The sequence below is a fragment of the Macrobrachium rosenbergii genome, chromosome 23, assembly GCF_040412425.1.
Source record: "Macrobrachium rosenbergii isolate ZJJX-2024 chromosome 23, ASM4041242v1, whole genome shotgun sequence".
Classification (NCBI taxonomy): domain Eukaryota; kingdom Metazoa; phylum Arthropoda; class Malacostraca; order Decapoda; family Palaemonidae; genus Macrobrachium; species Macrobrachium rosenbergii.
The window spans coordinates 46,551,742-46,575,084 of NC_089763.1; the positions used below are offsets into that span (position 1 = coordinate 46,551,742).

General features: G+C 39.2%; 1 protein-coding gene across 4 annotated transcripts in view; it reads right to left on the bottom strand.

Annotated features, from left to right (window-relative positions):
* LOC136851597 (glycerol-3-phosphate acyltransferase 3-like) overlaps positions 1 to 23,343 on the bottom strand; it is a 41,940-nt gene that overhangs the window by 2,184 nt on the left and 16,413 nt on the right. For all 4 annotated transcript variants that reach the window (XM_067125920.1, XM_067125921.1, XM_067125918.1 and 1 more), the window contains exons 2-8: positions 15,082 to 15,371; positions 14,354 to 14,524; positions 8,834 to 9,082; positions 7,913 to 8,015; positions 7,475 to 7,590; positions 5,834 to 5,942; positions 5,060 to 5,247 (exon numbers count right to left, since the gene is read on the bottom strand). In XM_067125920.1, the coding sequence (XP_066982021.1) occupies positions 5,060 to 5,247; positions 5,834 to 5,942; positions 7,475 to 7,590; positions 7,913 to 8,015; positions 8,834 to 9,082; positions 14,354 to 14,524; positions 15,082 to 15,356 (1,211 nt within the window). In that variant the 5' untranslated portion in view covers positions 15,357 to 15,371. The remainder of the gene's footprint in view (positions 1 to 5,059; positions 5,248 to 5,833; positions 5,943 to 7,474; positions 7,591 to 7,912; positions 8,016 to 8,833; positions 9,083 to 14,353; positions 14,525 to 15,081; positions 15,372 to 23,343) is intronic.

Here is a 23,343-nt window from a genome sequence, read left to right on the forward strand (position 1 = left end):
ATGAGGCGGTTTTGACGACTTCACGGCAGCTGTCGGATGGTCATCCTCGATGACCTTTGATGGTCATCCTCTGTGACCCTTGTTAGTGGTCTTGACATCTCTGGGGAGATGTTCAGTTTTGCACTGTAGGAGGATTGTGAATTATTATTACAGATATTTATGAATTATGAGTGAATTGGTATTTATGATAATTTGGTTTATTGTTATTTGTGCTGCTTTATTGATTTTTCAGATACTTGTATATTATATTACTATGGTTAGTTGGTTATACCGTGGATTGTCTGATATTATTATTTATGCTGTCTGTATTGCTTATTGTTTGATGTAGCTTAAATGTTGTTCTCTTTTATATGATGTTTGTTACTTTTTGCTGTTGTGGTAATGTTTATTTAAAGTACTGTAATTTTGCTACATCTATGGTATTTTTTTTTTATTGACTCGTGGACTATGTATGTTTGATGTGATTTACATAATTACTTTTGACCAAACTTGACTCATTTGTAAATATGTACATTACCTAATGTTAATAAACTAGTTTTAATGTTATTTTGCTGGTTTTGTTGTTTCCCTTTCCCCATTGTTGTCTCGGCTTCTGCCAGTCTTTCCAGGCCATTTCTCTGTAATTGATGATGGAACCTGATGAACCAAGGTCACTTTTTGCAGCATGTGAGTTGTGGTTGTGCCTGTATTGGGTCCACTGAATTGAGGGGTTGACAGAAATCTAAGCAACTTGTTCAGGGACCAATTAGTTGGGAGCCTTTCGGGAGCGGGTCTTTGTAGTGCAAAAGATCGCAGGAGGGAAGCGACAATTTCTATACTAGAGTCAATACCGAATCCATAAAGCAAGGGTTCCGTTTATGCTGCCTTGTATATCATGACTGTTGTAACAGCACGGAGTTTGTCTTCAAAAAGGTGTATGAGAAAATTTAAGTGTTTCCATAGAGATCTCAACTGGGCTCTCAGTATGGATATAACCTAACCATATCTTCCATGCAGACTGGTAGTGTCAGACAGATGATGTCCATAGTTTTTGCACTAGTTACCTAGTAATGTTGGGTGAGTAATTTTCACGGTGGACAATATTTAAAAAATCCACACAAGAAGGTCTCGGCTCAGAAAGGATGTGTAGATGACTTTCCCTCCTACTGTCTGGGACAGAACAGTGGATGGTAGTGGAATTGATCTCTTCGCCCGCTGTTGGAGTAATAGGAATCAATGCCTGTTTGGCTAATTTGGGTCTATTAAATAAGCTGTTCCTTTGAAGGTTAGAAGCTTGCTCAAAACCTTCGAAATCTGGGACATTGGAGGAAAAAGGTACATTGTCCTCCATTTGCTCCAGTCTTGAAGGAAGGCACCTCTTGCTGTTGCTTGACTCACCAATTTCGGAGACACAAACAGTACACTGGAAGTTTGTGATTCTCGTATGTGGCAAACGGGTCCACCTCCGGTTGTGGAAGCATGTTAGCTATTATTTGAAAAAAGTGGTTGTCCAATATCCACTCTGTTGAGGCTGTCATTTTCCTTGATAGAGAGTCTGCTATTACACTGAGAGACCCTGTTAGATGAATTGCAGACAAGTGCCACTTCCTTGCTTGCACCATCCGAAGGATAGCTAGCATTACCATAAGAGGAGGTGAACGTGATCCCAACCTCTTGATGCAGGACACTGCAGTCATGTTGTCGAGAACCAACAAAATGGGTGTCTCTTCTGGAGGTTTGAGTTTTTTGAGAGACAAAAAGACAGCCATCAGCTCCAGGAAACTGATATGACAATTCCTCCGAGTAGCTGACCACCTTCCTGCCACCTGACAGTCCTCAAATGTCTTCTTCCCACTGTCCTCCACAACCTGTCAATGAGGCATCTGTATGTATTGTCACTTGTACAGACAGAGGAGTCAGGGTGACCTGTTTTCCCTTATCTTACAGCAAAGCTGTACCCAGGTTCTTTCCTTCACCAAACCTGCAAGAGGAAGTGATGAATGTGCATGCACAGTCCACCATATTGTCAACAATGGACGTGCATGGAGACCAAGAAGCCATTACTTTCCGTGGTCGTCTTTTGAACAGATTACAGTAGTTTTATTTGTCAGTGCTCCAAAATTCAATAATCATGGAAACACCCAAAGAAGCAAGTTAAGTGCTTAGTTTTTAAGAGGTGCAAAAGAAACAAACAGGATAAGGTTACTGCTGATTTATTGAGGACACAGGCGGTTTATATAGTGGCGGACTGACGTCACGCCGAGGAATACAATGAGGACTAGGGTGACCTGAGGTCAATAACATTTGACAATAAATACAATGAACAAATAGACTTTGAGTTACACAAATGGACAATAACTAAGTTGAATACATTCTGATACCTGAGAAAAAGAAACACATAACATACAATTTGGTGACAGGTAAATATTTACATAAATCAATTTAAATGACTGGGTATGACTGGATCTGCGTGACCTGTTATCCTAGGAGCTGCGATCCTAGGAGAGGCAAAGAAAACAGGTCACCACCACAGAAAACCCGATTAGCGGGGACTTTACAACTTTTAAGTCCCAGTTAATGTTTTAGTTTTAAACTTTTGGGATTGTTAAATTGTGTGTGAAAACCGAAAACCCGGCTTTTCTTGCTAACAAATGGCCGGTGCTCAGTCATAATCGCTGACAATTGTCGACCGCTCAACCAGATGGCCCGAAGCTACGCCCATGCAGGAAGCCACCGCCAGTGCATGCGCCGAGGCCCTCCTCTCCAGTTGGATCAGCTGGTTCGGCGTCCCGGACCACATAACCACCGACAAGGGCCCTGTCTTCCTGTCCAAATTGTGGTCCCCCCTGGCACACCTGCTGGGCACAGCTCATCACACCACCACCGCCTACAACCCCGCAGCCAACGGCTTGGTCGAGCGTTTCCACGGGTCCCTAAAGGCGTCCCTCATGGCCCGCTGCACCGCTGAGGATTGGAAATACCAGCTGTCGTGGGTCCTCGGGCTGAGAACTGCCCCCAGAGCCAACGGCGACCCGTCCGCAGCTGAGAAAATCTACGGCGAGCCTCTCGTAGTCCTGGGTGAACTAGTCACAGAGGACCGCCACAACCCATCTGCCCAGAGGCTTTGTGATATAGTCGGCAAGTTCGCCTCCTGTAAGCAGACATACACCGACAGATCTGTTGCCTTCAAGACGCCCGGCTTGTCCTCCACTGCTCACGTCTTCATCAGGGATGACGCCGTCCTCCCACCACTGACCAGGCCCTACAGGGGGCCCTTCCGCGTGCTGGAGAGGAATAACAAGGCTTTCCGGTTCGCCCTGCACGGAAAGGACTGGGTGTCGGTCGACTGCATCAAGCCCGCCCTCCTGGAGGAGGGCACATACGTCACCGCACCGCACCCTCCGCCTGAGCAGTCATCTCCGCAGCTGGGTCGCCACAGAAAGAGGACACGCGGCCGCCCCCGGAAACATCCGCCCACACTCGCAACCAGCCGCTCCCAAGCACAGCACAACCCCCCGCTCACTTCACGTAGCTGTGGCACCCTTCAGCACCCCAGCAGATACGGTGATTAATCAGATGTTACCCACGTCTTTTGGGGGGGGGGAGTATTTGTAAAGTCCCCGCTAAGCGGGTTTTCTGTGGTGGCAACCGTTTTCTTTGCCCCTCCTAGGATCGCAGCTCCTAGGATAATGGGTCACGCAGATCCAGTCATACCCAAACATTTAAATTGATTTATGTAAATATTTACCTGTCACCAAATTGTATGTTATGTGTTTCTTTTTCTCAGGTATCAGAATATATTCAACTTAGTTACTGTCCATTTGTGTAACTCAAAGTCTATTTGTTCATTGTATTTATTGTCAAATGTTATTGACCTCAGGTCACCCTAGTTCTTATTGTATTCCTCGGCGTGACGTCAGTCCGCCGCTATATAAACCGCCTGTGTCCTCAATAAATCAGCAGTAACCTTATTCTGTTCGTTTTTTTGCACCTCTTAAAAACTAAGCACTTAACTTGCTTCTTTGGGTGTTTCCATAATTACTGAATTTTGGAGCACTGACAAATAAAACTACTGTAATCTGTTCAAAGATGACCACGGAAAGCAATGGCTTCTTGGTCTCTGTGTACGTCCATTGTTGACAATATGGTGGACTGTGAATGCACATTCATCACTTCCTCTTCTTGCAGGTTTGGTGAAGGAACGAACCTGGGTACAGCTTTGCTGTAAGATAAGGGAAAAAGCCCTCTAATCTTTGAGTCCAATACATACTCCATCTAGTGTTATAGTGTTTACCATTACGACACAATACCTGGCCACGAGACTGACTAAAAGATAATTCTTTGATATTAGTTTGGTCACCATGGAGCTCTGACAGACCCACGGAAGGTAACCCCTTGAAGACAAAACAAGTGATTACATTATAAAAAACCATAAAATGCTTAAGAGGAAGACATAAGAAATTATGACATTTATCAGTACAATAAAAAAAAAGTCACACAGAAGATGGCAAGCATTCAATGAAATACTAAATGTATGCAGACCTAAAATTTTAGGAGATTTTTACTGTCCTGTCAAATAAACCAAGCACACTTGTCAGCCATTCATAATTATAATGAACAAGGAACAGAACTACAGTATGAGCAGGGACAATGATGGAACATAAACAGAAAATAAAACAGGTGTACATAATTATATATAAACATCTCCTTCCTTACAATTAGTCTGCAGTTTATACTGCCCACTTTCTGTAGTGGTTAATGTAATGGAACAAAGAAAACAACATACAGAGCATGTATTATGACCATGCTTCCCTGATTATGTGTAATTAATTTTTATAATTAATTGAAGAATACAAGAGAAAAGTCTAACACAGTTTCAGCCTTTGACAACTACAGAAGTAAAGTGTATATCCATAGTCTTTGTTATTAAGTTTAGGGAAGTTCTTACAAGTACTGTACTGTACTAAATTTCAATACTTCTATATTTAACTTTAGTTATAAATCTTGCAAATAATGGATGAGGTACAATAAATCACAAAAGCCAGGAGAATTACAGTTAAAATGAGTCAAAGTATTTTACCTATTTGCAAATGCTGCAGCACTCTCATTTTCTGCTCTGCGCATGGGTGGTAGATACCAGACATCACAAACAATAGCCCATGATGTCATCATATTGAAAATGTGCCCACCAAAATGATCTTCTTGCCAAAATGCATCACCATACCTTCGGTCAAAGCGAATGGCTACTGGGTAGATTACACTGTCAATCTGAAATTGAAAATGATAGAAATTTCAAAAACGGAAATTTGTCCAAATTTTTTCCTGAGTTGCAGCAAATTTTGGTTGGCTACATTAGGTAATGGGTATCTATTCATTAATAATCGTGGACCCTGAAGGCTGTAAAGTTTGCAAGCTTTATGCTGAAATCTGGTTCAGCACCAGCTTTGATAGCCAATCATGAAATTATCTCCAAGGCTACAAAACTTTTACAAGGCCTCATCTTGACTTTGGTTGGGGCACTTACAAAAAACTCCTAAAAAATTTACAACTTTCTAGTAGCTAATCATTAGAACTCTAATTGTCAAGTCAAACACTGAGACATGGTCATCAGCGATAAAGCAAAACACTAAAAACTACAGGCATGACAATGTCTGCCAAATGTAAAAAGTTGGAATAACTAGGAAGGATAAGCATGAAGAAGAATATTTGTCCTTTCCGGAGCTTTACATAGATTACTGTACTCTCATACGGTATTGAGATTTATATTTTTTACTTTATGTAGCAAATCATTTGTATACAACTGACAACAATAGTGACATAACACCTCTGGTGCAATACAAAATATACTTGGAACCTCAAATGCTCCCTTCTTGAACTGCAGCACGGCTGTATTGTTCACACAGATACCCTCAGGGAAGATTAGTATAGGAGGCTTTGTGGTGTCTTGTGCATGACTCTGCAACCTGTTGAGAAAGAATAAAGATGATTTTTTTCAGCCGCTGATTGTTACTTCACTTCCTATCTGTACTTGATAGTCATTTTCTGGTTTTATGTAACAACTTTGCTGAGCTCCATTATCTGTCAAACTTTTGGTTATTTCTACCTTTCAAAACCCACAACTGTTTCTCAGGTGCAATAAGGTGGGCATTTTAGCATTCTGGTAACTTAAAAGATATACAAAAGATATGCCTCATCTAGATTATGGAGTTGATAAACAGAATGAATAAATGTTTTACGGGTGAATCGGTGAAAGTATTGTATCCCGGTTTACGACGGGGGTTCCGTTCTTGCGCGCCGTCAGAACCGAAAATCGTCGTAAGCCGGAACATCGTCGAAAATCGTCAAAAATCATAAGAAAACCTTACTTTTAATGCTCTGGGTGCATTGAAAACGATGTAAACTGCATTATTATTGAGTTTTACATAAAAAAACCTTCAAATTATGATTATTCTGCCATTTTGGGGCCATATTTCTTCCGTCGGATCGGCGTATAAACCCCGGAACATGCGTCGTAAGCCAGGAAATAATTTCTGATGAATATATTTGAAAAGCGTCGTAACCTCGAACGTCGTGTCGGAACCGTCGTAAACCGGGGACTGCCTGTATATACAGATGATGAAGCTTACTGTACAGTTGCACATCTGCTTTAGTCAATTTTGGTTACTTTTGGTTATATAAATATACCACCTAAAGGTGCTTCCGTTGTTCAATGTGTGATGCTTAGGCATTTATGAGTTGACAAAAAGGCCAATAGCAGATTATGGAGCGTCTCTGATTCTCTTTTGATCTGCTGCCTCTAGGTCTTTTTGTTTTCTTATATCTGAGCCCCCTGACTCCTAGAACCTTCCAATGGGTGGGAGCACTGGGAGGCTTCTGAGAGAAGCTCAGCACAACCTTGAAGGCACTAGGATTATTACATTATATTTGGGCATAAGCTTAAAGAAATGCCTAAAATTACTATGACCAGATCAAATATACTAGCTCCTGTCAGTGATTTCCTACTATCCCCAAAACCCATCATCTTGAGTAAATGGCAGGCATTGTGGAATAATGGATCTGATTATAACAAATTAAAACCAACTGTTGGATTGTGATGTCATCTCTCCATAGATAATGTCGCATTGTATTGTAATAATATTATCCCATCTTCAAACTGGTCACATCCGTTGGGCCAATGAGTATAGGATGAATAAGCCATATGATCCAATCCTAACCATGAATGCTAAAGAACAATAAAGAAATTTTATGGTGTCCAGTTTTCATTCTCTAATGTATAACAAGTATTGGAATAATCCTTAATAGAAATTTGGTCAGAATCTTCAACTCTTTCAGTTTATGCAATCATTCAATTTTTAAGGAGTTGGAATATGTATATTAGATAATAAGATTTAATATACTTATTAATGACATAATCCTCAGATCAATCTATGAGAGGTAGGAAAGTCACCTCCAGTGTTCTGGTTAAATTATTTGTTAGAAGTAATAATAAACTTACATCTGAGCAACCTTTGATCTCTCCCGGGTTTCTTTCCTGTCAAACCATATGTGGGAGGATGACCTGGAGAGGGCTGTCATGAAAACTCCAAGTATACCTTTACTCTTTTGCCCTACCTGCAAAGGAGAAAATGTATTATTTTCATACTAGATTTATCAATAAAATAGTTCAGACATCTACCTAACATAACATACAAGAGATTTGTAGGTTATTATTTTAGATGATATGTGAAGCACTCACTATGTTTGCTATTAAAATAAAGACTTCAGTCTTTCTCTGTCTCTATATGAAAGGATTTGTTGAGAATCAGAAGGTTAACACTTTCTGGAGCCACCTGCAGTATGGAGAAAGGGTTTATGGTGGAAATATCTATAATTTGTGTATAATGAAGAGAAACAAAAGGCACTTACAAAAGCCAATGAGTAATACAGCACTTACCATATCATAGCACTGGTCAGTAGACAAAACCATTGTATCGATTGGGGACGTGTGATTTGCTACTGCAATGCCATGCGTTGGCCGATTTTCAGTATTATGGAACCTGAAAATGGCAAGAAAGGTAGGGTAAGAATATCCAGCAAGTAATTTCAGAGTAAATTTGACATACTTCTACCCTATCCTCTTTCAGGTTTCATGATGACCCACTGCCATTTGCATTTGCCTACTTTGATCTGAAGTAAATTTGGTAACACTTGGTATTTCACAAAGTATGAGCATTAACACAATGATCAATTCTCCTTATATATCTGGGCTTGGGACCAAGTGAGGGTGGAAACTTTAATGTCAGGGTTTACAGACTCAGGATAGGCAATTGCAACAGAGGAAATGAAACTATCACATGAAAAGTTCAATGCAGGAGCTCTGTACAAACAAAAGTGTATGAAGTGTTTGGGAAAATGCTGCTGTATTTCTCAGAAAAGTTCAATTACTTTGCCATGGGAGGTTTTGCACTAATGCTGGTTCTAACCTGGATAAGAAAGGGTTAATGATACATGCAACAACGAAAGGCTGATGCGATACGGCCTGGGATATAATGAGGCCTGAATCCCAACACTGTAAACAAAATTAAGTTTGCTGAGGTTAGGACTTTATTTGTTAATACTGTATTCAACAGTTTTCGTTTCATAAAAAATATGGAAGTACATAATATTCTGAAAAAATACAGTATCTCAGACATTTCATACTAAAATCATATTTTCAGTGACTGTTAAACTGGAAAAAAAGTTTCACAATATACTCAAAGAGTTTATCTGCATATTCTAATATGTAAAATAGCAGGGAGAATGCAGTTATTGTCTAAGAATAACCCCCTGGTTTGAGATGAGCGAGTAAGAAATACGTGTCCTGAAATCCCTGTACCTTGCTACGACGGAGAGAGATCCTGCTACAAAATCAAATGACCACATGACAACTTGAGCATTGATCTTCTTCTTTATCTTGGAGTCGGGAAGTAGACCAACAGCGATGCAGAGGACTATGAGGGTTGGAAGGCTGATGAGGAAGAGGAAAACCCTCACAGGCATCAGAATAGCCCATCTTATGATGAAACCAACCAGCCAAAACGCTATCAGAGAAGGACTTTGCCTGAGGTTCCTTCGACGGATGGTTCTGCAAGTATTTAATGGGTAAGGTCTTCATTAATTTGTTCCCTCAACGTATAGTTGTTTTTCATATTCACTGGCAAAAGTAGATTTCAAGTTCTAACCTCTGCATTTCTGCTGTATTATGATTGTGGTCTTGAACATGTAAATAAGTATCACTGCTACAATATCAGCAAGTTTTCCAGACTGACTCTTTTTTTACAAACAAAAAACTCACATTACATTAAAGAGGAACAGTACTTCAACATGCATGTACAAATTTATGTTGGGTTTAGTTCAAGATAAGGTTCGAATTTCATGGCATATATTTCAAGATTAATCCTTTAGCATGTTTATGTCTAATAAAAAATAAACAGTATGCAGTAAGGCACAATGTCAAACATGCTTATGACAGCATCTTTTAGCATTTTTATCAAGATGCTAAACTGGTGGCAAACTGAAGTTGAGCACACTTTCCCTACTGTCAATAGGAACATCACTGCTGAATTCTTGACATCAACAGAAAAAAAATCACAAGATTCATGAATTCAGTAAAACCTACAATCAGCAGGTTCTATACTGAAACTGTAACTTTTCAAATATACAAGTTTCATTCTGGAAAAAATTGACGCATGTTCATTCTGTTTAGTTACAAAGAAAGTTAGATATGTACTGTAAACTCCTAAAACCGGATTATACTAACTCTGAAATCATGTAGGAACACTTTTCAAGAAGGTGCCTTGAATGCATATTGAGTACTGTACTGCAAGTTCAAAATGCACATACAGTTTTTCCATCTGAAGAGCGAGGGAAGAAGGAAGGAACTAAAACTTAACATTAACAAATTTGTAAAAAAAAAAAAAAACCTATTTTATTGCAAGATATACAGTAGTTTCTCCAAAAATAACCAGAATCACAATTTAGGAGGGAGGTTGATGACAAGAACCAGTGGAAAAGAAGAGAAGACAATGATGTAGCACCTCCTCTTCCAGAGTCTGGTAGCTAAAAAAATAGTTGAATTATCCATAACCACAGGAGCTTTCATAAAGTAAAAGATCTGTAATGCATAACATAAAACCAAACACTGTACATTCAGCAAACACATTAGCTTTGAAGTCATGTAGTACAGGAAACACATGCCTCTATATATACCATACTCCTGAGGAATGAAGGCCATGAGGAAGATGAGGATGACTAAACTGTATTCCTCTCAGCTGGCAAAACATGGCCCATCGCAATGACTGGTCTTAATGAAAAAACACAGAGATTAATGGGTGATATATCAAGCAAATAAAATCTAACCATGGTGTCCTAACAATGCCAAGTGCTCTCTCTAAGTATGCAAAGAGCTTCATGGTGAGCCTGAAAGCTGGGGAAGATGAAAGGTTCTCAGGTCTTGTGTCCCCTGTTTTTGAGCTGCAAGAAGTCGTCTTGTGAAACATCTGAACAGTCTTTTAAAATAACCTGCCAAAGCAAATATGTAATTGAATTTTGAAAAAAAAAAGAAAAAATCTTGCAACCTGTACGATGGAAAAAACAAGAAGAAAAGGGCTGGAAAGATTCAGTCCATTGGAGGTGTGTAAGGACGGGATTGAGTGACATACTGGCTGGGTGTTGACTGGTTTATTGGTGGTTCCTTACTGAATGAATGTACATGTTGTTTTAGATTTAGCTGGCCTTGTGCCAGCACAGGCTCTTGCTCCTAGAGCAGCCCGTAAATGAATGTACAGAATCTTCGAAGTTGTTATTGGCTGGTGCGAGCCGCAAAGTAGCATCTAATGCAGACAGGGCAAAACAGAGGCAATGTTTCAAACATCTGTGTTTGTCGGCAGACAAACAGATGGCGATTGTGAGAGACATAATAAACGTACAATGATAAAACATATATCAATGGAAAGGCCAGGAGATTGCACATATGAACAATTGCATGAGATTCGAGACAGATTAATGAATACAATGCAGTAGCATAATATACGTGAAAAGGCGAGACGTTTGGCGTCTTCACAAACAAAAACATACACACAGTTTGATACAGAAGATTCGGTGGAACATTATGAGTACATGATTAGAATGCTTGCATGGCAATGCAAGTAGTGGTGATTGTACATAAATCGCGACAACAATGGTTAGGGAGAAACAGACGGAGATATTGTATGGTAGAAGTTGCGTTCCTTGAGAGAGAGAAAACGGGATGCTCTTGTTTTTCTCTTTGTCCCCTCTGATGACGAACACACGTGTGCTCGAAAGAGACCGCGATCGGTGCGACAGGGCTCTTACAGGTGTATCCCGCTAGGTCTCCCTGTACAATGAAGACTACTGTACTTTTATTGCAAGCGGAGAGCAAGGTGGTCCCAAATCGAGGGGGGGAGACTGTAGGGACTCTGGATGACTCTGAAAGCATGCAGTGTAGTGGAGCTGCCTAAGGAGTCTCCTCCATGTGGGAAGAGCTCTTGGATTGTCCGCAATGAAGTTCAGTGGGTGTGTAAGCCACTCCTGTTGCAGACAAAACAGGGTGATGAGTATCATCTAGGAGTTTGTAGAAGAAAACTTCAACAGGACCTATCAAAGCATTCTGAATAGGGGGAAAGTATAAATATCTAGACCATCTTAATCTGGTGAGTGGGATCCACTGCCCAAGCCACTGGTCTTGCTGTGAATAAAAGTAAAATGGTAGTCTACAATGCAATGATGCAATGAGGAGGCCCCTCACACCTGTCAGTGAAGATATCCAGTGGAGGAACCACTCTGAAGGAAGTCAAATGATTTTTTTTCTGCCCAAGATATCACTACTGCTAAATGACTAAGAAACTCTGGCTATTGTCAGATATGACCCTGAGGCAACAATCCAACAAGATGGTCATTAATGCTTGGAGGCTTAGGAAGACTGCTCATAACTCCAAGAAGCTAATTTGTTCTCCCTTGCTAGATCTGACCCCCACTTGCTTGAGTAATGAGACAATTGTCCAGTGGGGAAAAAATTAAGAGAGCTCCATTTGTTGGCACTTGCATCATGACTGGGCCTGAGGAATTGAAAGCACTTACATACTCAAGCCTGCTGTGGGACTGGGCTAACCAAGGGTCTGATGGCAATTTGGAAATGTAATGACTTCTATATGAGGCTCTGCAATAGCAACCAAAGTTGAAGGCAAGGCAGACTATGTCTTGTTAGAACTGTAGATATAGCAGAAGCCATGGGCAAGAACACTGGAGTAGATGAATACTGTACATTAAAACAGTTGAATAAAATGGAGCAGCCAAGACAAGTAAGAAGTCAAGACCATATAGTGCATGGAAAAGGAGGGGTGGTGGTCGGGATGATGCAATTTAGAAGGTGTCACGGCCTGATATGGTAGTAGTCCTTAACACATGCACAGACAGCAAATGGCACAGGTGAAGTGTAAGTCCACAGGCCAGAGCCTTTATGTATCAATGAATAAATCAATCATGGCCACGTACCAGTTCTAGAACACAAATGCATCCTCTTTTGTGAGGTGAGCCCAGAATAAAGTGTCCACTGGGTGATGGAACTCCAAATGAAAGAGAAGGTAGGGCACAATCAAAGAAGAAGGCAGAAGACAAATAGGAGGAACAAATTCTGAGGCTGAGGAAGCAAGCAATGAAGAGACAAGAATATCTCTCCCAAGAAGGAGACTTCTCTAGAGGCAAGACTTCATCACACGAGAAGATAAGAGGAGGTGAAGACTGGAGATGGCCTACATGCTTCATTCTTAGCCCCCTCCATGTGAAGAGGAAGGAATACAGGAGTGGAAGCCTCATCTGACGAGACTCAAGTCTTGAATCAAACAGTGGGCATGACAAGATGAGGAAGAGTCAGAAGAATCACCAACTGCAGATTTTGATACATAATGTTTATAGACTTCATGTCTGATTGTAGAGAAACCAATGATTTATGATTGATAACACAAACAAACTGAACATGTTTTCTGAGGTGAATATTACTAGCACCTTCAGGAAGAATACTGTACAGTACTGTACTTCAAATGCAGTCCTTATTTAAAGATGATATGGAGATACCCTCTGAACCCACAAAAGTACTCTGTGGTAGGATTAGGGTAAAAACTACTCACAATAATGCAAATACCACTATTTCATTTACAGCAAGAGGTAATATACACTAGTGAAAGCTGAAACAGCAATGGAGAACTGAAGGTAACTGTTACTGTGGACTGGTAGATCAAATCCCTGTAAGTAGGAAAATTCACTGAATAAGGATATAAACCCCGTAGTGACAAGAAAAATTCCAAGGTTTACTCTAGTAAGCTTCCACGCAATCAAAAGAAAAAATAAATTCATAAAATAATACAGCAAATAATGACTAAGTAAAAATTAAATGGCAAAATCAAAAGGATCCCCATGATTTGTGAACATTACAGAAAACCCTGAAGGTCAAAGAACAGGAACCTTGGGATCAAAATGAATGAAATACTGAGAATAGATGAGCACTTAAGAGTAACATAACAGTGGTGGAATGGACTGGAATGTGGAATTTAGGCCAAAGGCCGCACATTGGGGTCTATGAGGTCGTTCAGCTTTCAAAGGGAAACTGACAGTAAAACGGCTTGAAAGGTGTAACAGGAGGAAAACCTTGGAGTTGCACTATGAAACAATTGTTAGGCGAGGGTGCATAGCAAGAAGAAAGAGAATATGAATGAAGGTACAGTAAAAAGAATGAAAGTGGCTGCATCTAGGGCTGAAGAGACACTGCAAATAACCTTAAGTAATGTCTACACTGCACCATGTGGGGTGCACTATGGGACATAACAGTAGTAAACAAGCCACTGACCTGAAGGTACAAGGCAATGAACTAGGTGATAATATACCCATGATATAAAGCATAACACATCAAAGCAAAGTAAAATGAATGAGTAAATGGATGGATGAAGACGAATGAATGGCATGTCACAATAATAGGAAAAAAGATCATAATTCTGGGATGCAGAGAGGTCTTTCTTCTTTCAAAACCTACTGTTTGTGCATTTAGTGTTGCTGTGGTCAGTGGGTTCATGTGAACAAATGTTGCCGTTCATCCTATGGATGAGCCTAATAACATAAGTTCCAAAAAGCTCTTTTTGTTTATCCACAAAACATGAGGAGTGTGCAAGTTGAAGACAATGCATTCTTATTATCTTAAAATCATGTAAGATTTTACAGGTACAATATTGAAAAGTGCATTCTACCTTAAAAGTGTAGAGCTGTGCAAATTTTAGAAAGCTAATTTCATCGACTTTAAAAACATGCCATAGGAGTTCAGATAGCAAATTTTATTCAATATCCTTACCTCGAGAGCATGTTCCAGGTATGAAGCTCAGGCTTTGTAAAGCTTGTGAGAACACAATCCTGGACCACGGCCCTCATCCCAGCTGTAATGTATGGGATAGCATCTTGAAAGCTAAAGGATCCAGTTGCTGAAACTGAACCAGCTGAAGGTGATTCTGATGATATGACCACCCTAGTAGAAGACAAAAAATAGTGATGCCAGTTTATAGAATTAAATTGCCTAATCACACAAAAATGTTTCACTGTCTGGATTCGTGGCAAAAAACTCCCAATCGCTATTTGAAAAACTTTGTAATGATTGCTACTGTATATTCTGTTTCAATCCCCCTCATCCACCGAAATAGGACTGGATAGTGCACAGTAAGCACCAATCTCTATAGATCTTGCCATTTAGATGGGGGACAGTTCTAATGAGTCAATTAAGTTGTGTGCACACTAAGAGCAGTTAATAAATTTTCTCTAGTTGATGATTATCCACTTTGTATTTTAATTTTCCCACGTTACAATATCAAAATAGCACTCCATGAAAAGGGCGTACAATGAAAAACTTATAAAGGAAAAATTTACTAATAGTAAAGCTTTTACAAAACTAATATTCATCAGAAATCAATGTTGAGCTGAAAGAAATTTGAATCACTAGTGTGGGCTTCATTGTGCCCTTTTCTAGCCCAGACCCAGAGAAAGAGAAGAGACTAAGAAGGCAGCAGACACGAGCCTTGAGTCACGTACCCCTCATCCTCCTCCTCCTCCAATGAAGCCAAATCCTCATCGTCTTCCTCCTCTGGACTCTCGGACAGAGTGAAACTGGCGAAATTGAAAACGTGGTCCAACAAGTCGATGTACTTCTTGCGCAGCTTAAGCCTCCCGCCTATCGTGGCCGCCAAGAGGAAGTAGAAAAAAGCTAAGACTTGACCTCCGAGGATGACCGGTCTCAGGGTTTCCCACACCAACAGCTGGTAATCCGCCACATATTTCAGAACTTCGGGAAAGCTGTCCAGCATCATTTTTTCTCCCTTTTCCTAGGTTTGAAAATAAACGCCTCGTCTGTAAATGTGTTATTTCTTATTTTTTCCCACGTTTTTACTGTCTTATATATTTCATTTTCAACACTTGTTCCCACATGTATTTTATTGCTGCATTCAGTATTTCTCATTTACCATTCGGTCAAGTCAGCTGTCAATCACTATCTAAACCATAGGTCCAGGTTCAAAACCTGGCCAGGACAGACGCACTTACAAGTTATAATTCCCCTTGGGTGTAATTTATTCACAAGGTATAGTGAATTGAATGTTAAGGGGTATTTGTGGAATTATGTGTATAAAAAGTTGTGAATGTAGGTGATTACACATATGCATACACACACATATATATGCATATAATCCAATGCAGCATGAAGGGACACGTGCTTGAGAATATCTTAAAATCCACATCAGAAGGTGAGTGAAAACTGGGACTTTGAACAAGTACTTTCATAGTTTATTCTACATTTTCAAGTTCACACTGAATACAAAAGAAGTTGACAGAGCCTTATATACAAAAACAAAAGAGGTGGGTGGGTTTGCAGTTTGTTAATCTGGGTAGCATGTTCCTTAAACAAAAAAGACAGGGACAAATGATCAAGGGCTTATCCAGGGTGGAGATTAACATTCCTGGTGGAAGTAGCTTCAGTAAACACAGTCTCTAGCAGATTCCTATTCCGATGGTTGTTGACTTTGTAGATTATCGCTGACTTATCCCAGTTCATTGTATGGCCTGTCTTAAGCCAATGATCCACAATGCCATTATTTGATAAGCCTCTTGAAATGGCATATTTGTGTTGGGAGCTTCATACTTTTAGTCCTTTTGATGTTTGACTAATATAAATCTTATTACACTCTTTGCAAGGAATACTGTATACAATATTGTTTGAATTGGGTGGGCTATTCTTAATTAGTTTATTTCTCAAAATATTATTATATTTAAATACTAAATTAATATCAATGGTTTTTAAAATGGACACTGCAGGAATGAAATTAAGATGAAATGGTAAACAGAGAATATTCTTAAGTTCATTGTTAACGCTGGTTGGATTGTAATATGTCTTTTTTTGCTTTATTTTTACAAAGTTCTAAAAAATATGGAGGGTAACATAATTAATCTCTTATTTCATCAATAATTTTAAACTCCTCTTCCAAAAATTCAATAAAAGAGAAAGTATTAACGATTGGCCCAGTCTTACTTTACATGTACGGATTAATCAAAACCCATAAAAGAGATTTTCCTATTCGGCCCATTATCAGTTCCACCGGTTCTATTAGTTATAAACTTTCTAAATATCTAGTAAAATTACTATCACCTATCCTGGGTACTATTTCAAATTCCCATTTACAAAACTCAGTTGATTTCTGTGACAGACTTTCCCATATTGAATTGTCCAGTACAGACAAATTAACTAGTTTTGATGTGACATCTTTACTTACTAAAGTTCGTATTGATGACTTACTGCAATATTTATCACAACATTTGGACTTGTACGATCTAGAATTACCTACCAATGTTATTACAGTATTAATTTGATATCCCTTTGTATAAGAAAAATTGTAAATTCACTTTCAATGGTAATTTTTATGAACAAATATTTCGTATGGCTATGGGGAACCCTCTTTCGCCACTTTTGTCTAATATTTACATGGAGTTCTTTGAGTCTAGACTTATTCCAAGAAATTTATTCTCTAAGGTGTTTTGGGTTAGATATGTAGATGATTGTTTTTGTAGAGCAAACCAAAATGTAAACATTCCTGATTTCTTGCAAACAATTAACAATCTTGTACCATCCATAAAATTCACAACAGAATATGAAGAAAATAATTGTATACCATTTTTGGATGTCTTAGTTATTAGAAATAACACCAATTTTTGTTTTAAAGTATATAGGAAATCCATGAATAATTTGTCATATATTCATTTTTACTCTAAACCTGTAAACAAATCAAGGTGTCAACATTTTCCAGTATGTATCTTAGAGCTCTTAGAATCTGTAGTCCCGAATTTTTGGAAGAGGAGTTTAAAATTATTGATAAAGTAGGAGATTCATTATGTTACCCTCCATATTTTTTAGAACTTTGTAAAAACAAAGCAAAAAAGACATTACAATCCAATCAGTGTTAACAACGAACTTACGAATATTCTGTGTTTACCATTTCATCTTAATTTCATTCCTGCAGTGTCCATTTTAAAAATTATTGATATTAACTTAGTTTTTAAATATAATAATATTTTGAGAAATAAACTAATTAAGAATAGCCCACCCAATTCAAAAAATATTGTATACAGTATTCCTTGCAAAGAATGTAATATAAGATTTATATTGGTCAAACATCACAAGGACTAAAAGTATGAAGCTCCCAACACAAATATGCCATTTCAAGAGGCTTATCAAATAATGGCATTGCGAATCATTGGCTTAAGACAGGCCATACAATGAACTAGGATAAGTCAGCGATAATCTACAAGGTCAACAACCATTGGAATAGGAATTTGCTAGAGACTATGTTTATTGAAGCTACTTCCACCAGGAATGTTAATCTCCACCCTGGATTATCCCTTGATCTTTTGTCCCTGTCATTTTTGTTTAAGGAACATGCTGCCCAGATTAACAAACTGTAACCCCGTCCCCCACCTTTTGTTTTTGTATATAAGGCTCTGTCAACTTTTTTTGTATTCAGTGTGAACTTGAAAATGTAGAATAAACTACGAAAGTGCTTGCTTAAAGTCCTGGTTGTCACTCACCTTCCGACGTGGATTTATATATATATATATATATATATATATATATATATATATATATATATATATATATATATATATATATATATATATATATATATATATATAAGCGAATCCACAGGAAAATGACAGGCAGAAGTTCGGTACCTAACGCTTTCATGTTCATTAACGCATCGTCTGGGCACAAATGAGACACGGGTGAAAGGAGGGTTACAAAGTAAACAAAAAGAACAAGACTAACAGATGGTCAATTGTCAAAGGGTAATAAACAGAAAGATAATCCAGGATAATCCGGGATCAAGTAGTCACAAACTAAAACATACACCTAACTACAAGAGATACGAAAGTTTAGTCATACAAAATCCAAAAGCATGAATAAAACTGAATACCAGATGGTTAACTGCCAAGGGGTAACAAACAAAAGGGTAACCCAGGAAAATCCGGGATCACACGGTCACAAACTAGAACCAAATACTTAAGAGATGCGGAATCTAACCCATTCAAATTGCAGAAACATGTATAAAACTGAATACTAATTTTGCTTATATTTATTAACAACTTCTTTAATTATAAAGGCATCAAGTTTAAACAAACTAAGACTTAAATTTAGAACATTTTCATTACCTGACTTGATAAAACAAGATTCGATTATATTCCTTTTAAATATGTCGTTGCACGGGACTAAAGATCTTGCTTCAAGTGCATCTACTGTGATTTTTTAAGCATAATGGAAACCACTTGCAACTTCTACACCTTTTCTGTGAATTTTCCGAGCCTCATTCTGTTCGTGATGTCTTTCTGCAATACCCTTACCAAATCTCACAAGCTGAAACTTCGACTTAACTTTCTATGAAATTGCATGGGTGAGCTCGGAAAATTCACAAAGGTGTAGAAGTTGCGAGTGGTTTCCATTATGCTTAAAAAATCACAGTGGATGCACATGAAGCAAGATCTTTAGTCCCGTGCAACGGCACTGTTAAAAGGAATATCATCGAATCTTCTTTTATCAAGTCAAGTAATGAAAGTGTTCTAAATTTAAGTCTTGGTTTGTTTAAACCTGATGCCTTCATAATAAAAAAAGTTGTTGATAAATATAAGCAAAATTAGTATTCAGTTTTATACATGTTTCTGCAATTTGAATGGGTAAGATTCCACATCTCTTATGTTATTAGGTTCTAGTTTGTGACCCCGTGGTCCCGGATTTTCCTGGGTTACCCTTTTGTTTATTACCCCTTGGCAATTAACCATCTGCTATTTAATTTTATTCATGCTTTTGGATTTTGTATGCCTAAACTTTCGTATCTCTTGTGGTTAGGCCTATGTTTTAGTTTGTGACTACTTGATCCCAGATTATCCTGGATTATCTTTCTGTTTATTACCCTTTGACAATTGACCATCTTGTTCTTCTTGTTTACTTTGTAACCTTCCTTTCATCTGTATCTCATTTGTACGCAGACGATGCGTTAATAAACGTGAAAGCGCTTGGTACTGAATTTCTGCCTGTCATTTTCCTGTGGGATTCGCTTATACATTGAAGTCACATGCATCTACTGTGATTTTTTAAGCACACACACACATATATATATATATATATATATATATATATATATAAATATATTTCACTATATGAATTATCAAGAAAAATATAAATTTAGACAGCAAGGTTTCACTATAGCCACTGCTAAGTTTATCAAACTATAACAAGTAAAAAATGTGCTGAACTTTCTTCAGCGCAATCGAGTTTTCTGTACAGCCTATAATGCTGTATGAAACTCTCAGCCACGGCCCATGAAACTTTCAGCCACGGTGGCCTGTGTTGTTGGCACATATAGTGGTGCCAAATGCACGATCATGATTAACTTTAACCTTAAATAAAATAAAAACTACTCCGGCTAGAGGACTGCAATTTGGTCCGTTTGATGACTGGAGGGTGGATGATCAAGGTTCCAATTTGCAGCCCTCTAGCCTAGGTAGTTTTTAAGATCTGAGGGTGGACAGAAAAAGTGCAGATAGACAGATATGTAGCCATCTCAATAGTTTTCTTTTACAGAAAAGTAAAATAGTGTCAGCAACCCTTTGGCAAGCTTGCTGAAAGTGACCCTCTATCCCCTTCTTTCCGGGCCGCAAAACCTGAGGCTTCCTTTAAAAAAAAATAATTAAATGGATAAATCTCAAATTTTCTTTTATACGGCAATCACATTCTGCCTTGGTGACGGGGGAAGGAGAGTAGGTAACAGGCGGGACAAGTTGTTTTCCTGTTTTGTTACATCATGATCTCCCAAAGGATGACATAACATACCATAAATGTATTAAAAAAATTTTTTAAACGTCACTCTGTCAACTGTTGAGTAATTCCCTACATGACTTTCTAAGTTCTGAGAATTAAAAATGACTGCACAATTCACTGAGTTCCCAGACAGCTTAAACTGGATGTACTAAACCTGCAGATATTTTTTTCATGGATACACATACATGATTTTGAAATGCATCCGACTGAAATTCAAAGTAGCTAAGTTTGGAAGTAGAAATTTGTTGACTACAGAGAGAATACTATTTTCAAAAAAATTATAAAATACTTGCAACAGCATTAATATCCGGAATATTCCCGAAAATTTTATGTTTTAAAATACTTCCAACAGCATTAATATCCATTTTTTTTCTTCCACAAATTCTTGTGACTCAATGTTCTCCGTGATGAACTGTATGAAGTCTCGTAATAGAAAGAGCCTTATGTATGCAACTAGTAACACACGAGTATCTCTCGAGGTTACAAAATATAAACCTGATATCTTTCTTCAATTATGCAACAGCAGAAGTCTCACTGACATAGTAAATAAGCAAAGGCCAAAATTTGTTCTTTTCTCTGGTTCTGATTTGATGTTTCTGAGATAAAGATGGTAGAGATTCACCCTGCTCGACGTAATATCTAGTTTTGTAAGTGAATATTAACTTTAAATTTCCTAAGTATTTTTTATGCATCATTTATAAGGTATTTAAAACCATGTAAGAATATCTTTCATTTACTATACTTTTACGGTGTTTTAGTCAATGAAACGATAATGAGTGTCGACAAAATCTTCTGCAGGGATTTTCCCAACGTCTTTAGCTGGACTGACGTGGATACTTGTGCAATGGTTCTGACCTAAAAGGTGCTGTTATTATTTCCTTTATGTGCTTTTTATTCCTGAAAAGTGTACTGTAGGTTGCACTCTTAATTAACTACAGTTTTGAATCTGAGAAACTTGCTTGTAGTGATGTGATTGTAAATTTGGGAATTTGGAAATTTCTGGAAAAAACGTAGTAGCAACCACTGCAAAACGCTCCATGCTTACTCTTCTCTCAGCGCTGACAGACGTCAGATGCGTAGCAGGTGTGTTCTTAATTAGAAGGCCGGACATTGGCTAGATCTTGTTTTGAAACAGTAAGTATCTGTATCTTCGTTTTATCCAACTTAATTGAGGCCGATCGTTGCTTTCCGTCGACATGTATTATGTCCAGTAGTCAGGCTACAATCTCAAGCCTAAGTAAGTTGCAATGTTAGTGAACTGTGTCAGAAATCTGGTAGTTTTTGAATCTTGATTGCACGTGGTCCAGAATTCGTCTTTTTTTCTTGATTAAAATTAACGTAAATTTAGATAGCTTAGTATGTTTTTCGTGTGATTTAGTTTTTGTTCCTACACAAATACAAACCATCGGTCTTTACTAGGAATTACCTTCAGAGCAAGCTGGAGCAGGCTATTCTACACAACAAGGTTGTTCAGTAGTTAAACTACCAGTGGGAGAGGTGAGCGTACCCTCACCACCTCCCTTCGCTAAGTCGCGTAACCACTTGCCTTATAGCCTTTGTCAATAGTGGACCCAATCCTGTCTTCCTCTGCCCGGATGTTTCCTGGCTGTTCTACCTGCACTTATCTTGGATTTTCCTTCCCTTTGTTGTGCTTGGAGTATAACTGTGATACATCTGTTCTTATTCTTGGATATAATGCAAACCCAAGAATCACCTACTAAGCCTAAACCTCGCTTTTACCCGGGTGTGGGAGAGTGACGTTTCAATTGCTTCCCCTCACCTTTTGAGGTATACCCACACACCATTTGCACCAAATGCCGCAAACGAGTGTGTTCAGTGACTAATACTTGTCCCAAGTGTTGTGATTGGCCCCCAGAGCAGTGGATGAGGTTCGCTGGGAAAAGGAAATCCAAGAAGGCTGCTCATCCATCTTGGGAGGGATATTCTCATCTGAGGATGCCAGGTAGCTCCTCGTCTCTTCCCATGCAATTCCGATCTGCTGCTTCTTCATCTAGGGAAGAAATCACTCCTCCACATTCCCCTAGTGCTTCAACAATGGGGGGTTGGTATGGAGGAGCGGGGCCCTCTCACAATCTCTCGAGGGCTTCCTCCAGTTGCTCTGGGGGGAGCATTCTCCCTCTGGGCAAAGGGGGGAAGCCTCTGATATTCCATCTTTTTTTTAGGGTTGGGGGAGATCAGGAAGACCTTTCAAGATCTTAAGAACCTCTGGCCATCCCTAGGCCTTCCAGCCCCCCATCTTTACGGCATCAGTAACTGGGACTACAGTTTCAGTTATGGGATCTAAGACTGCCATGACAACTGTTATGGCTCCCTCGGTCATTCATCCAGTCCCATCAACATCAACGCCCCCTCTGATGTCTCCTGACGTTAAGGATCTTCTCCTGGATGAATTGATGAAGTGGTATAAGCATGAGAGGACATCAAGGAAGAGACCCCGTTCCCCTTCAACATCACCAGTATCTCCTCCACTGGCTTGCATCTCTCTCTCTTCTTCTTTGGGTCCTGTTAGGTGGACAGACCCGAAGAGGGGAAGGGCGGCAGCTCTAGACTGTGAAAAGGCTCCTGGGCCCTCTCATGACGTGTCTTGTTCTCCGGAACAAGTACAAAGACCTCTCCACAACTCTCCCCCATCACAAGACAGGGGACCCCCGTCTCGGGTGCCTCCGGACATCTGAGGTGCAGAATGTGCCTATACCCTGTCTCAGGACAGGGGACCAATGTCTCAGGTGGCCCGGACATCTGAGGCACAGAAGCAGCCGCCCTTGGACCAGCCACAACACAGCTGATACACAGGGCACCAGTACCAGACACCATCTGATGCCCAGTAAAGATCCTTCCTCTGTACAGAGCTCCAAGGTTTCGACCTGGAGGCTCATTCCCCTCTTGGTAGCAATGTCGTCCAGGAAACATTCCAGTGC